The following is a 16100-nucleotide window of genomic DNA, read 5'->3' on the forward strand; positions in this document are numbered from 1 at the left end:
TTTTTTTTTTTTTTTTTTTTTTTTAGAGGTAAAAGATACTTTACTAGTACAGCGTAGGTTTTCTTTTCTTTTGCTTATTTTTATTAACTTACCAATGCAATTTCTTGGACCATCGCCAAAAGGCAAATAAGCCATAGGGTGTCTAGCAGCAACAGCATCGTCGTTGAATCTTTCAGGATCGAATTTCTCAGGTTCCGGGTAGACATCTGCGTCTCTTTGGATTCCATAAGTTGGCACCCACACTTTCGTGCCCTTTTCTATGCTGATCTTGGTGCCTTTGAACGTGTAATTTTCCGATACCTCTCTCATTATAAACGGTATTAGCGGGTACATTCTCAGCACCTCTACATAGAGGAGAGTAAATAATTTATGTAAATCATCGTTTCGAATGTTGGAACAACTGCTCGAATAATTTTCTTCAGAAATCAAAGTTTCGTTTTAACATTGTAACGCACCTTTGAAAAACTTGTCCAGATATTTCATCTCTTTAACTGCATCGTACGTTAAAACTCCTTGATGTTTGTCGTAAACCTCTCTGATTTCCTTACGTAATCTGTCCTGTATATGTTGGTTTAGCGCTAGTTCGTAAAGAGCGTGAGATATCGTCGTTGAGGAAGTCTCGAACCCAGCCGCGAAAAAGACAAAGGCTTGCGAGGTGAGCAACGAATCTGTTAGTTCTGTAAAGGACAATATCACCGACCTTTTATAATGATCTCATCCGATTAGAGTTATTATCAACTAAAATTGAAAAATTGCTACTAAGAGGAAGTTTTTCGATAATGGAATTCAAATTCCGAAGCAAAAATTCATGGCTCTCTTTTTACTCTTCTGCACGTTAAGATTTATCAGAAATGGACAAATATTTGTAATTCACCTAAAGAAAGTCACAGACGGTTTATTTTAAACTGTATACCTATATTTTCTAATTTCTCTGGATGGTCTCGAAGTTCCATCAGCGTGTTGATGAAATCTGGTCTGACTATTTTATTCTCTCTTCTGTATTTTATCGTGTCTCTGACCACGTCTATTAAGAATTGGTCGACTCTTGGAATTTGCAGTAGATGGCCAAATATTTCGTAAATGTTTGGCAGGAATTGCCGACAGATATCTCTGATTTGCATTCGCATGGTCTGCGTGAATATTTTTTTGCCTACTTCGCGAAATTCGCTGTTCTCATCCGAGAGAGCGTTCATGTTGATTCCAAAAGCGCAACTACCAATTACGTCGGTTGTGAATTTCCCAGCCAAATCGCGACATTCCACTGGTTTACCCGTTTCGACCACGCTGTCTAAGTATTTCTCCAGATCCTTCGAGCATTCTATTACGAGAGGGAACATTTCTCTCAGCTTGCCTGACGTGAATACTGGGGAGAGTTTTGCTCTCATTGGTCGCCATCTTTCCTCCTCCAGAGCGAACAGATGTTCTCCCAGTGGTTCTGCCTGAATAAAATCTTTTTTTGAATTTTTCTTTCTTTCAAGAAGTGAATATTAATATATTTCCTTTTACGCGCCAAGTGGCGTGAAAGTATCGGGCAATCAACGAACATAGAAACAGAAATTCGTAAATTAATTATAATTTTCAAGTACCTTTGGAAACAGGCGGAGACCTCGGTTAACGAATAGAGGAAAGTCCTTGATGAGAACGTCTTTGACTAATTCCAGATCTTTAACAACGAGGATAGGCGTCGTTCCCTCGAATATTCCAAACATTGGCTCTTTCTTATATTCCTCGTAAAATTCTCTCAGCTTATCGGCTAGCGATACTCTTCTAAGTAAAATATCTTTGAAATTACCAATAAAGACAGTAGGTTGCGGTCCGAGTATGCCACGAATCTTCCAGTAGTCAAATGTTGAGGTATAATAATAATAGAACGCTAAAAGCACCGCGCCAATGACACAGACAAGTTGAAAATAATCCATGTTGTATCACGCTTTCTGTAAAAATCAAATTTCACTGATCAGAATTGACTGGTTACAGTAACTTCTGCTTCTTATAAAGTGGTTAACTAAAGTCACACGCTAAACGCAGGAAAACAAGCTAACAATTAATAACTAGCAGATTGATATCTGCGATATGTCGACTCCTCGATTAATTATCGACGATCGGAGTCTCTAACGATTAATTTTCTTTTATCGCAAACGTTAATCAAATAAATTTAAACTTTTTATCGATTATTCATTTTTATTCCATATCGAAGAACAATTGGATATCCACTCGAAAAGATCTTAAAAACTGAAACTTAATCCCAGTCTTCTTTGTCGATATTTCTTTCTTTGTAATAAGGATTTGCGCTGTTTAACAAAATAATAGCCTCTTATCATCTTATCGAGTTTTCGTCAATTTGCTTGTCAAGTTGCTCGAATATGTAGCTCAATAATTTCTATGACGACACTGCCGTGTTCCTTTTGTCGTTCGTACCGATGCTTACTTTTGTCGTCGCCCTAGAACAATCTCCATGCACACTTTTCTTGTTACAGTCGTCATCCAATTTAAGTAGCTATACATTCGACTGATACGATCGTTTCTTCTCCGCATGTGTCACACTTATTTGTTTTCTCGGTCATTCTAAGGTCGACATACGTCATCGAAGAATTGTTTTAATCAATTTATAGTTAATATTATAATAATTATATTATATCATTTATCTAATGCGAACCTCTTTATTGAGTTGACTGAAAATGTCCTAAATTTCGACTTAAATACGAGATACAAGTATTTCGGGGCATACGCTATAATGTTAAACAATTGTGATATAGAAATAATAATCAGAGCCACTTTAACGTATTCTTAAATCTCTATATCGATATTGTCATTCATTTGAAAAATACGTATCTTTTATTCCATATTAAAAGATTAAGAGATAATTAAAAGATTAAGATTCCATATTAAGATTAAAATTTAGTACAAACAAGCAGTGCAGCAAGTATACGATACTTTACGGTATTCACCTTCGCTTCCTCGTCTATCTTTATTTTATTTATTATATAAACATGACCCCACAAGGAAATACATTTTAATTTCATCCGTAAGATAAAAATAAATCATTCGTTTTGGTAAAACTTTGATAGCTAGTTCTCAGCAACAAACAGTGCAACAAGTATACAATATTTTACGGTATTCACCTTCGCTTCCTCGTCTATCTTTATTTTGTTTATTATATAAACATGACCCCACAAGGAAATACATTTTAATTTCATCCGTAAGACAGCCAAGATCGAAACAATAGCGAAAAGAAAAACTAAGGTAATCAAATTGTCAAAACGAAGGATGAAGCTAATCTCCAATGACTTTGAACAGCCGTGAACTTTAATGTAACGTAATAGCTTTGCTTTATTGAACGTAACGATTCTAACAACTATACAGTAAAGTCACAACTGACTATTAATTAAGAAAATAGGCTGCTCTCTGCTTTTAGTTCGCGCCGATTTCTGATATTTGATTATTTGTATTTGTTCCATTGGTCGAATTCAACAGACGCAAAAAATTTCTTCGATGAATAGTTGTTTTGCTCAACCAACTTCATCAATCGATAAAGCACGTAAAACTGTTATCTCATTATACACAATGTGAATTGATTATTTTGTCTGCTACGTTGAATACAACACTAATGAAGATGACCGTTCTTTCCAGCATTTTAAATAAATAAGTACATAGACTGGTGTGGGTATTGTAGAAATGTAGAAATAATTATGCACATTGTTTTGATGCCCACGGAAACGCGTTGCAACCAAAAGTTATTTCTGTTCATTTTGATAAAATTTTGATACGTAGCTCTCTCAAAAAACGTAAAATGTTTTTGCAACAAACAAATGTTACAACATTTATTTTCCATTTCTTTATCTATCTTTATTTTAGTTATAAATGATTTTAAATAGATAGGTTTGATAGATTTTTTATGATTACATGCGTATCTTTTAGATGCACTTCAAATGTATGTACAAAGCTCAAGGAATATCTCATTCGTAAACAGATAAGATTGCAGAGATAGCAATATTTGTGTAACGATTCAAAACAATAGCCTGGTTGTAAACAATTATTGTTTTCCCAGCTGTAAGTGCGCTACTTTTTTCACAAATGTATCTTTACAAGGTATACAAATAATAGTAATTTCACTACATTTTGCAATGACATTGTACCGTGGTGTAACACAAAAATGTTGAGATTACATTGAACAGAATGTTTACGTTCGTCCCCTTAGACAATGAATTCAAACAATCGATACGAGACAACCTTGAATGAATGTAACAGTGAAATTGAATTGTGTAATATTAGAAATAAAAAATAATCAACATGATTATCGTCATAGAAAGTCTAAATTTACTAATTATATACATTGTAAACGAATTCCATATTATAAACTTTAAAAAAAAATTAGGTTGTTTCTAAAAATAAATAAAATAAAAAGTAAGAATTTTCTCCGAACTTTTTGATGAATTACGTAGGATTAATTGACTTGTATGTTGAAAAGTAATTGTTGAATTAGAATAGTTTTTCACATTTACGCGATGAAGTTTCCTTGATACGAAATCTTTACATATTGCTATTACTTACGTAGTAATCACGATCCTACGAATGTTTGTTCCGGGTCTACGTTTGTTGTGTATCGTGGAAAGATGTCAACTGATACTGCCAGCGATCATTACCTACGTCTCCTTTTAAATCGTGACGCAATTGAAATAAAATCATACATGAATGTATAGTAACAGAGATTATACGATAGTTCTTCCAATTATTACACTACTGATATCAAACAAAACTTTTACTTATCTTTACTGTGTATCGTATGTCGTACATTACTGTGTATTACATAATTTACAAGTAATTACTGAAATTATTATTATTCTTGTAAAAGCAATTATTTCAGTTTAACTCGTGCAATTAACTTGCTTTAGAGAGAAAGAAAGAGAGAAGATAGGGTAGAAATTAGAAGTCACGAAACCCCATAGTGAACCATTAAATAAGGCTAATTAATTTGCTGCTTCCGTAGACGCAGACTGTGAATATAAAATTTTTCGCTTAATCTCTTCTGCTATTTGACAAGAATTTCATGTCAGGATCATAAGAATACGGTTCCTTTGACTCTACAAGCAACGATTGTACGATAAAGCTTTTACCGAAGAAATTAAAATGAAAGGTATATAAAAAGCTATATGTACAATGAAACAAGAAAAACAACAACAGATTGCTAGGTATTTCATTTATTCTTCAAGAATTCTATGCTAAAACAATGCTAATCACTGCTAAAAATGCTGAAGCTGCTGTGGAAGTAAACACACATGTAACATTGTTGTGCAACACTTGCTGATATAGCCAGTGAATAAGAATACTAATAGCAGATGGATATCGAAGAATTAGTAAATTAGTATTAGTAGATATTAATATTCGTTGTTTATATATGCTTATTATATACATATATATTTTTATGACATTACATAAACGAACCGCTAGAAAGAATATCATATACATATTTCCATACCAGGTACATGCAACACATGAACATTCTGTATTGCTCTCTTATACAGATAGAAAATTATTTCGAGAATTAGTAAATTAATTTTTACTTTTAATTATGTTTAAATATAATCCTCCTTTCGGGCATATTATAAATGCATATGGGTTTAACTCGTATGGAATCGGTGTCTTCTCACAAACGTGCACCTCATAATTCTGCAGAATCTTAATTAATCCAATCTTCGTTTGGTAAATTGCGAAACGTGCGCCTGAAATCAAATAAATGAAAGAAGACAATGTCAATGCCATTTGATAAAATAATAATTCTATGGAAATAAAGTATAATCGTGTTATAAACGTGCCAATACAATTCCTTGGACCATGACCAAAGGGCAAATAGTGCATAGGATGCCTTGCATCTACTGCTTCCTTGGAAAATCTCTCGGGATCAAACTTATCTGGGTCTGAATAGATATTTGGATCCCTGTGAATAGAAAATACCGGTATCCAGACTCTCATGCCTTTTTGTAGTGATACTTTCGTGTTCGAGAAAGTATAATTGTCCGTCGTTTCTCTGGATATGAATGCCAAAGGTGGATATTTCCTTAATGTCTCTATAAACGGAATAAAAGAAGAAGATAAAAGTATTGATATAATGAATAAATTACGAAAGCAGATTGGTGAGTCTCCGGAATCGCCGCTAATACAATAGTTAGTATTTGTGATTGTTGTTGTCATTCCGGAAACTTTTAGCTCTGCCCTCGTATCGTAGTAAACCTCCAGCGTATTAAAGGAATCGATCCTGTTACGTCTCAACCTTTAAATACTTTGTCCAAATATGACATCTGCTTTATAGTCTCGTATTTCCAATCCCCGGCATTTTTCGCATCGAATTCTTTTATTTCTTCTCGCAGCTTCTTCTGTATCTCTTGATTCAGAGCCAACTCGTACAGAGCGTTGCTGATCGTCATCGATGAAGTTTCAAAACCTGCCGCGAAAAATACGAATGCTTGTGCAGCAAGCAAAGTGTCCGTTAATTCTGAAAGAAATGATCCTGGTACAATAATGGAAACTATGGATAGATTCGTATATAAGGATATTTTACAAAGCCACGTGTTGCCATTTGCAAACGAGAAAATGCCAACAAAATGATAATTTCGACGCGATAATGACCCGAAACATTCCTCTAAATTAGTTAAGACTTTCCTTTCTTTCGAGAGAAAATGTTAATGTAATTAAACGACCAAATCAATCTGCTGATTCGAAACCAATTGAACATTCGTGGGATTACGTTACACGTCAATTGGGAAGTTGAATACTTTACATATGAAGGGGAGCTAATGCAAAAAATTACACATACATGGCGTGAAATATCAATTGCGTGTTGTATTCGATTAATTGAATCAATGACACACAGAGAGTATGCAAAGAATTATCCAACATCCCAAGAATTATCCCAAGTAATTATGTAATTGAAGCAATATATCTCAACTTTTGTTACAAAGTTTCAATTTGTTCATCCGATTCGTTATTAATCGTAGATCTTACACGGGCATAATTGGAAGAAAATAACATGTTGCAACTTCATACGTGGTCTGTTGTCTCTTTACGCTATTTTTAATTTCATCCGATGCATTTCGGAAGATAAAAGATATACAGCACTTTCCAAGCGCTCGTAATGTTTCTTAATTTTTGTCAGTAGGCGTACGTACAATAATTTATAGGACGAATAATAGTCTTTGCTAAAAACTTACTAATATCCTTTACTTTTTCGGGATTATTCCGAAGTTCCAACAACGTATTCATGAAATCGTGCCTAACGATGTTGTGCTCTTTCCTGTAGTTCAACGTTTCGATGGTGATCCTCTCAATGAATACGTTCACCTTGTCTGGCGGAAGGATATAACCAAGTAAATCGTACAACTCTCCCATACACTCCTTCATCCTGAATTTTATAATCGCCTTCCAGTGTGTAGCAAAGATTTCTTTGCCCATTCGGCGAAATTCGTTTTCCTCGTCCGACAACGAATTCACCTCAATCCCAAAGGCACAGCTGCCTATTACGTCGGTGGTATACCTGGCCGCAAGTTCTCGCACCTCGATGGGCTCTCCTTTCGCTATCAATATATCTAAATAGCTCTCGATACGTTTGGCACATTCGAAAATCAGGGAGAAGATTCCTTTGAGTTTGCCAGACGTAAATACCGGGGAAAGTTGCATTCTTAATGGCCTCCATCTTTCTACTTCTAAAGAGAAGAGGTGCTGAGAGAGTGGTTCCGCCTATAGCCATTGAACGAATTCACTATATTCGGGATGTTATATATTTGAAATATTTGGAACTTATTGTATTATTTATCGTTATTTGTTATATCTTTTATCGCTTATCAAAAGAATAACTATCTAAGAAAGAGATATTAAATAAAAGAACATAAAGATACATAAACTTTCATTTGCTGGATGTATCAACTTATCTTCTATTTTGTTTGTTAGCCTGTTCTAATAGTTTCTTGCTGTGTATAATAATTCCTACTGTTAGTAGAGACTTCGATTTAACACGTTGAAATATAAACATGCGTTTCCATGCGTTCACTTACTATTTCTTGCTTCAAGAATCCGCGATTCGCGAATTTGGAAAAGTCTTTAATAAGAACATCTTTAATAATCTCAGGGTCCTGTATAACAAGATGAGGCGTTCTTCGTACGAATAATCCGATCATAGGTTCGTCTTTATATTCGTTATGTAGCTTCTGCAAGTATTCTGCAATCGATATCTTGCCAATCATCGGCCCGAAGATATTGCCAAACACTGGTATAGGTTTTGGACCTCGAACTGAACGATCTTTCCAAAAGTTGAATTTTGCCGTAAAATAATAATACAGCGCAATGAACACTACTGTCACGTAGCATAAAAATTCAAATGCCATTTTGTCTTATTCAATCTCTCGACGATAGAGGTCAAAGTTCCGCAATCTGCAAAACATACAAATTTATGTATTATATATGTCGGAGAAGGGTCAGGAATAAGATTGTGGGCGTTTGATAAATCTTCATTAGAATTGGCCATCGTCGTGTTATACCGAAGGTACGGTCTATTAATACGGGTATGGATACTACCGACTCGACAATCAACAGCAGCGGTTGGACACTCGCGATACTAGTAATGTTGGTCTTAGGTTCAATAACGAATCCGCGGTCAACGGGATGATAGATGTACGTGCTCACAAAAATCTAAGTCGAACTCTTTGAAAAAACGTGGAATATCCACCGAGCGTACAGGTACTAAGTAACTCGCTAATACGACCTCACGAGAGAATGCGACCTCCGTCGCGATGATGTTGCAGAGGAAAGCTACGATTGGGTGTATCTGAGGACACGAGATCATCGGATTCGTCGAGGATAGCCTTCGTTCAGAAGGTGAGGGAATTTGGCGTTGCTGCTAATTAGTCAATCTCCATATTGGTGGTTAGAAAAAATGCTAGCCGTCCTCGAGGGAAAGTTGCTAGTGGGAGACGCTGTTCGTTGAAAAATAGGTCTCTCCTATATTCCCGTAGCTGGGACAAAGACTGTTTGAAGGACTTTAGTCAACTAATAGTCTGGCTAATAGTCTTATAACTGAGATGTTATCCTGAAACTAATCCTAAGATTTATGACGGGCCCTCAGGCTAGCTGAACATGTACTGCGGAGACGCATCGACATCTGGCAATTATCTTGCTCGAAGAATAGAGTCTGCGTGTGACGAGCCACGGGAAACATTCCAAACCGTTGGAATGTTTACTGTCGCGTGCCGCCACAAATATTTCTTTTAAGGAGAGCTATAGAATTACTCCATTACCTTTGTTAGACAAAGCGTTGATCCCGTGACCGCGGCTACGTTCGGCGACTGGCTGTCGCTTCGAGCCCAAGCTCATTATCACAACTCGCGAACAATTACAATCAGATTAAATAACTACAATTGTTTAATTACAGCTATAGTAGACTCTAGATTACAATGTTGCGGGATTATCCAAAACTCCAAGGGCTCCGGTGTTCTTTCATCTCCGACATATATATATATATATGTCGGGGCCCTTTTGGAACTTCAAGATAACCTCCTAACATTGTAATCTAGAGTCTACTATAGCCGTAATGGAAAAATCGGTGAGCTTTGGCTCGGGGCGATAGCCTGTCGCCCAACGTAGCCGCAGTCAGGAGCTTCAAGTTGCTCTGTCAAATAGTTTCCAACATACAGTGGGGTCCTCCTTGTCGCGGCTAATACGGAAACGAAACTGTTCGAATAGTGGTATTTCCAGATAATAAAATAATTTTTCTGACATGAAATTTCACTTATTCAAATACCAATTAATCGACAATTTCTTGAAATATTTATGGATGCCGTATCTTATTGACTGTTAAGTTATAATTCTTTTAGTAAAAATAACTGCACGGAGTTACATTCTTTTTGTATATCAAACCATCGAAGCTGCCACGAATGTTGTTACAATTTGTTACAAGTTGCAATTTTCGTTTGCAATTTCCATTTTTGTAAAAACGCCATTATCATCGTATTTTTATTAAGATATCTTGTTAAGATAAGATGTTATCATGGTTAACATTCTGAACAAATCTTTCCAATACACGTAATCGTCGCTCGGTTTTCTTTTACGATATATTTTTTAGAGAGATACTTTACGAGATACGCATCTTTACATAGATATAAATCGAACTGAACTCTGAAAATATCTCGGAAACTATGGCCGAACGGCGATAACACGTTTAAGAAAAGGTCATACAACATACTGACAATTGAGATTTTTCAAGTTCATCAAAATCGATATCACCTTCGATTTCTCTAATCATATCGTACTTTCTTTTGATAGTTGGAACGCTATTTATTCAGCTCTTACGATCATTATTCGCTCGATCGATTAAAGGAAATAATAAATAAACAGAAAAGGGTATCTGTTATTGGAAAGAAACTAAGTTCCGATAATAGAACATTCGGATATTAAGATTTGCGTATTAAGATACGGATAATGAGTATTCGGGCCTAAAATACAGAAAACGGATAAATAAAACTCTACTATATCGCGACTGTCAATTACAAAAATATCATTTTGAGGAAATTTAGAGCTTAGAGTTTAGAGAGGGGATTTGGAGTTTAGTCTATTGAATAAGAGGTAAGTAAAATATGAAAAATCATACATACATTTAATTAGTTATTCCTCTTCCTCTTCCTTAACACCTTCCTCTTTTTCGTACAGTCGCAAATTAATTCTAGTCTCTTTGAATGTTACACTAATGTATGCGAAACATTACTTTTACTCTGCGATACGGCAATTTCCTTTAAATCTGTTTCTCTTCACTGATTTTGTTAGCATCTATTTGTCGCGAAGATTAGAAACGTACTTGCATGCTATTCGCGAGACACTGCTAGATTATAGACACACTATAAGATTATAGGCTTATTTAACGGCCTTGACAAGTTCTAAACTATAAAAAAAAATATTGGAATGCTTAGATTTTTATCAGCGCGTCGCTTCGTACTAAAGTTGATAATTCCATTGATATTACAAATTAGGGCTTTAAAACGTTAAAACTCTAAAAAAAAATGCGACAAAAAGATATCGACACGCTATACAGGCCACTTAAACTGTAACTGTTTTCTTATTTATCTAGAGAAGAAGCAGTAATACGGTAATTGCAATCTCGCGAGAATCTAGCTTCCGTCATCTTTTATCTTAAAAACTAGAAACAAAGACACTTGAGAGTAAATTAAGCTCTCTGCCGCGTCTACTGAGTCGTGCGTTAGCGGATGCAACAATTTCGCAACTGGAACGTCTAGTCCAGTGCAGTTTCAACACCAGTCGGTACAGTTTCAGACGCGCAAAAAATTCTGGTGATACGAGGGAACAAAGTTGAAATCCGAAGTCGCGTGCTATTCAAGAAACATATTAATTAAAATGAAGCGGGGAAAGGACGCTTGTAATAGGAGTTTAGCCTCCTCGTAAACTACAGAATCGTACATGTTATTTAGTGCTTATAGTTAATTGTTCAGTTCCGAAACTTCTCCTTCCTTAAGATGCGCAATTATTACTTCATAAACGCACCGTTGCACACCGATTTCTTTATGTTCAGAAAGTCTAATATCTTTCCGTATGGGCAATGATTGAACGGCGCTGAGCTAAGATATTCCATCTGAATCAGTCACACAAGCCTCGAAAAAGAACAAATTCAACATTAGATATCTATTATTTTTCATGTATTATTTATTAATAAAATAACAATCCCATTTTTCTTAATGTTATATTCTTAACTACTTAACATTTTGTACAATTTTTTCCTATATATAAGAGGTGGACTACCAATACTACCGATAACAAGGATTACATCAGATTACAAGCCCCATACGCGAAGATACAAGAACTATCTATTTGATATAGGTAATCTTTTTAATTCGGCAGTCAGGGACAACCGGCAACGCTACGATAACAAGTTATATAAACATCAACAATGTTTTAATTTGACTATATTGATATATGTAATGAAAACGTGAACTACTTGTTTCTACGAGTAAAATATTTGAACTACTAGTAAAATACATAGTATAACAATATTCAACAGAACGTGTACCGCACCTCGACATTATATTGAATTTCATTTGTCACACTCCGACAAATGTCCGTCGCATTAAATAATACGTCTATAAATTAATTTTATAAATGCCGAAGTATACGCTAATAAAAAATTTTATTTGTGTCAAATGAATGTTAAAATTGTGTTAGTCCTCTACCTTGGTTATCGTCAAATACAAACCGGTTGTAGGTGTCAGAACGAATGAAAGTGGATTATATTCATAAGGAATTGGAGTTTTGGAACAAACGCCAACCTTGTTTTTATGCAGGATTTTTATTAATCCAATTTTCGTTTGGTAGATTGCAAAACGTGCACCTGAAATAAATTATCGAATGTCAGATGTAAGTAAGTTCATTAGTTGTATTTTTTAATATATGTATTATGATACTACATATACTACACGCAACTTTACTAATCGTAATTCTATCAATTCTAAGTCTAATTCTCCGATGGCAGATTTCTTGAGTTATGTTCGTCTAAAGTCACGCCTACTTTTTTTTCTACATCTCGATCTTAATCGCACGATCTTTCCGCTCGCATACTCGACGTTTAAAACTCCGCAGTTCGTAATAATTCTTAGAATTTTCATTTCCAGTAATATATGTTTTTACCCATCCTCGTTCGAAGGATAAAATTATTTAAAGATATATTTCGTTTCATATCGCCAATGTCGATCGATTATTTGATAGTTATCAAGAAATAACCGATCGATATTTTGCTAAATACGTACCGACACAATTTCTCGGTCCATGTCCAAAAGGTAAATAATACATAGGATTCCTTTCTTTCATTTTATCCTCGGAAAATCTTTCGGGGTCAAATTTTTCTGGATCTGGATAAATCTCCGGGTCCCTGTGAATGGGAAAAACTGGCACCCATATCAACGTTTCTTTGGGAATTGTTACTTTCGTATTTTCGAACGTATAGTCTTCGACTGATTCTCTGCTTAAAAATGGCAAAGCTGGATACTTCCTTAGTGTCTCTGTATATGAAATAAGAATGATAATTACTGATATAAATGTAGGAAGTAGAAGATAAACAGGTAACAGCAATAATGAGAATTAATAGTATGATCATGCTATATAATAACTCTGAACTAATGCATCTAATTTACACGTATGAATAAACGATCAAGTTCGATCTTAGATGCAAGCGATTATAATATTTACCTTGAAACACTTTGTCCAAGTATTGCATTTGCTTTATAGTTTCGTACTTCCACTCTCCGTCATTTTTCGCCGCGAAATGTTCGATTTCTTCGCGCAATTTGTCCTGAATGTCATGATTCAAAGCCAATTCGTATAGAGCATTGCTGATCGTAGTCGATGAGGTCTCGAAACCAGCCGCGAAGAAAATAAATGTTTGTGCGGCTAACAAATCGTCCGACAATTCTACAAGCGAAAAGATATACATATTACGATATTTGAAGCGTGTATTTCACTCAGCAGCGATACAAGGATAAATTCTTAGAGATATCCTTATCGCACCGAAGCTTTCTTGCAAATTATTTACGCTAGTGTACTAACTAATATCGGCGACTCTTTCAGGATGCCTTTTCAGTTCCATGAGTATATTCATAAAATCAGGCCTGACGATTTTATTCTTCTCTCTGTATTCGATCGTCTCTCTAGTGATTCCCATAATCATTTTCGTTTCCTCGTCATACGGCAGTATACGAGCGAGAAGAACGTGCAACGGTGGCAGGATCTGCCGTATTCTTATACGCAATATTTTCCAGAAATCGGTAGAAAAAATTTGTTTACCGATTCGACGGAAGTCGCTCTCGTTTTCCGAAAGCGAATTCATCTCGATGCCAAAGGCGCAGCTGCCGATTACGTCAGTGGTGAATCTGGCGGCAAGTTCTCGCACATCGATAGGATCTCCTTTCTCTATCATCGTATTCAAATAACTTTCAAGGTGATTAGAACATTCTAAAATTAAGGAAAAAGTCCCTCTAAGCTTGCCAGAGGTAAACACCGGAGAGAGTTGAGTCCTCAAAGGTCGCCATCTCTTGGCTTCCAGGGAAAATAGGTGATTAGATAATGGAATTGCCTGTGTTCATTAAAAACATGATACGATACGTCACGGTTACTTAAAAGTGATTCATAGATTACACAAGACTAAAATCCATTTATTATATTTATATTTACGCATACTTACCGGTTCGCTTTTTATGAATCCTCGATTCGCGAATTTGGAAAAGTCTTTAATCAGGATGTCTTTGATGAGATCAGGATCTTTGACCATTAAGACGGGTACTGTTCTTAAAAATATTCCAACCATTGGTTCGTTCTTAAAATCATTGTAGTTTCTCGTTAGCAATTGTGGAAGCGATTCCTTTCCAAACATTGACTTCATAATATTGCCGAAGAGGAGCGTGGGCTTTGGTCCGGGCACTCCACGGCTCGTCCAAAAATTGTAACGTATCGTTAAATAGCAGTAGAGCACAATGAGCGCTAATGCGAGCCCGCACAGTATTTCCAAGGTGATAAACATTGTATATTATACGTTGATAAGAAGTTATTTGCTACAGAATATAAATAATTTTTAACGAGGCGCGAAATAGGAATCAAACTTCATAAAATATACAGAAAATAGAATTTATACATACTGAAATTTTTGACATCAGATAAACCGGGCAGCTGATATACCAACCGGATTTCGCGGGGCGTTCTAGTTCACGGACAGCTCAAATATTTTTCAAACTGAAATGGAATCGAACTTGATAGAACTGAAAAAATCTATAAAAAGTTCAATACAAACATATAAAAAGTCCCAGATTAATTAATATCATAATTCCTCTAATTAAAAAATTCCAAAAAGACGATATTATTTATGTAAAAGAAAAGAAGATAAATTCTCCCCTTAACTTTAATTAAAAAATAAAATCTGGCTGAAGAATAACGAACATTCACAGTTTAAAGCTTATAGTTGAAAATTCACCTGTATCAATATCAGCGGTCTAGTACGTACTGTTCTAGTCTTTTGTTTAGCAAAAGATATACATTTAATCGCAGTGCGCATGATCTACTGAGTCATGTTGGCAAATAATAATTCCTTAGATTTACATGATATCATTTCTGCGAGCTCACCACAGTCTTTGTTTCTCTCTTTTCTTTTTTCGTTTAAATACGCATGGCCCGAACGAATAGCACGTAATTTAATATTTGATATGATAAATTTAATAGCGTGTAATAGCATGAAATTTATCATACATACGTACTAGACCGATTCTTAACTAAATTGCGTTCAAACTCTATTTTCTTGAAAATAGAGTCTTAAATAGAAAAATGTATTGTACGTTTTCAGCTTACTTCCATGCGTAGAATGATACCCTGTCGATCGATTATTTAGTCTTGTCCAGTCTGAAATTAGCCACGTTTAAGTATACTCAAGATACAGATCATAACGTGCTAAAATTGAACTTTGCGTGGATTAAAAACTTCACCTTCGTCCGTAAACTGTAAACGATTCATATAGCAACGATAAACGATATGAACGCTTTATAACACTTCATCATTCCTTTAGATTTTCCAAACTTTCAACTTTTCTTCGACTGTTTAGTCTGTTATAAAGAATTATTCTTTAGTGATGTGATATATCGAGAAAAGACGTTCGCGCAATAAACAATCGTAATTGTTTCCCGAAAATATTCGTTGACAAATTTTGAATAAGAAAGGAAAACAGATGAAAATCTCGGTAATGATTGAATTACGAAACGAACGCTATTCGTTACGTGTGAAACTGTAAAGCTGTTTATATACAAGTTAGTAGATTCAGATTCCTTTCCCCTCCTTTTCCTACACCTCTCAAACCGGTCTCACAGCTAAAATTCGTTGAAAAGAACATAGTGAGATGTTACTTGCCAACGCCCTGGCCACGCTGAGTACACTCGTTCCCGTCAGATCACGACGAAAGTTAAACAGCGCCGGGCACGAATAGTACTTAGATGGGCGATCGCCTGGGACTCCGTGTGGCGTCGGCGGAGCGCGCTGGGCCCGCCCCCCTCCCTCTTCCGTGGTAAGGTTCGGGTTTT

The 16100-nt window shown here is 35.6% G+C and overlaps 3 protein-coding genes, 1 long non-coding RNA gene and 1 pseudogene across 5 annotated transcripts in view; 1 reads left to right on the forward strand and 4 right to left on the reverse strand.

Annotated features, from left to right (window-relative positions):
• LOC100749859 (cytochrome P450 6a2) overlaps nucleotides 1–4702 on the reverse strand; it is a 5330-nt gene extending 628 nt beyond the window's left edge. The window contains exons 1-5 of one of the 2 annotated variants that reach the window (XM_033324351.1): nucleotides 4552–4702; nucleotides 1587–1934; nucleotides 914–1439; nucleotides 456–677; nucleotides 93–344 (exon numbers count right to left, since the gene is read on the reverse strand). In XM_033324351.1, coding sequence (XP_033180242.1) covers nucleotides 93–344; nucleotides 456–677; nucleotides 914–1439; nucleotides 1587–1919 — 1333 coding nt within the window. In that variant the 5' untranslated portion in view covers nucleotides 1920–1934; nucleotides 4552–4702. Of the gene's footprint in view, nucleotides 1–92; nucleotides 345–455; nucleotides 678–913; nucleotides 1440–1586; nucleotides 1935–2229; nucleotides 2434–4551 lie in introns of those variants that run through there. The other variant, XM_024371959.2, reaches the window with a different exon arrangement.
• A 697-nt stretch (nucleotides 4703–5399) lies between these two features.
• LOC100740683 (probable cytochrome P450 6a14) lies at nucleotides 5400–11224 on the reverse strand. Its single transcript, XM_003494476.4, has 6 exons — nucleotides 10638–11224; nucleotides 8046–8421; nucleotides 7206–7731; nucleotides 6269–6490; nucleotides 5814–6065; nucleotides 5400–5720 (listed from the first exon to the last, which is right to left on the reverse strand). Exons 2-6 carry the CDS (start codon nucleotides 8373–8375, stop codon nucleotides 5551–5553), a joined length of 1500 nt encoding a protein of 499 aa, XP_003494524.1. The 5' UTR covers nucleotides 8376–8421; nucleotides 10638–11224; the 3' UTR covers nucleotides 5400–5550.
• A 491-nt stretch (nucleotides 11225–11715) lies between these two features.
• Nucleotides 11716–14795, reverse strand: LOC113218476 (cytochrome P450 6a14). The gene is made up of 6 exons (NM_001365859.1): nucleotides 14676–14795; nucleotides 14225–14591; nucleotides 13591–14116; nucleotides 13234–13455; nucleotides 12795–13046; nucleotides 11716–12379 (listed from the first exon to the last, which is right to left on the reverse strand). The coding sequence occupies exons 2-6, from the start codon at nucleotides 14558–14560 to the stop codon at nucleotides 12210–12212; spliced, it is 1506 nt and encodes a 501-aa protein (NP_001352788.1). The 5' UTR covers nucleotides 14561–14591; nucleotides 14676–14795; the 3' UTR covers nucleotides 11716–12209.
• A 393-nt stretch (nucleotides 14796–15188) lies between these two features.
• Nucleotides 15189–15916, reverse strand: LOC105681820. The gene is made up of 2 exons (XR_001102747.3): nucleotides 15513–15916; nucleotides 15189–15429 (listed from the first exon to the last, which is right to left on the reverse strand). It is a non-coding gene; the product is annotated as an uncharacterized LOC105681820 (long non-coding RNA).
• A 12-nt stretch (nucleotides 15917–15928) lies between these two features.
• Nucleotides 15929–16049, forward strand: LOC112213935 (annotated as a pseudogene).
• Nucleotides 16050–16100: the final 51 nt, after the last annotated feature.

The sequence above is a fragment of the Bombus impatiens genome, unplaced genomic scaffold (assembly GCF_000188095.3).
Source record: "Bombus impatiens unplaced genomic scaffold, BIMP_2.2 scf_2222, whole genome shotgun sequence".
Taxonomy (NCBI): domain Eukaryota; kingdom Metazoa; phylum Arthropoda; class Insecta; order Hymenoptera; family Apidae; genus Bombus; species Bombus impatiens.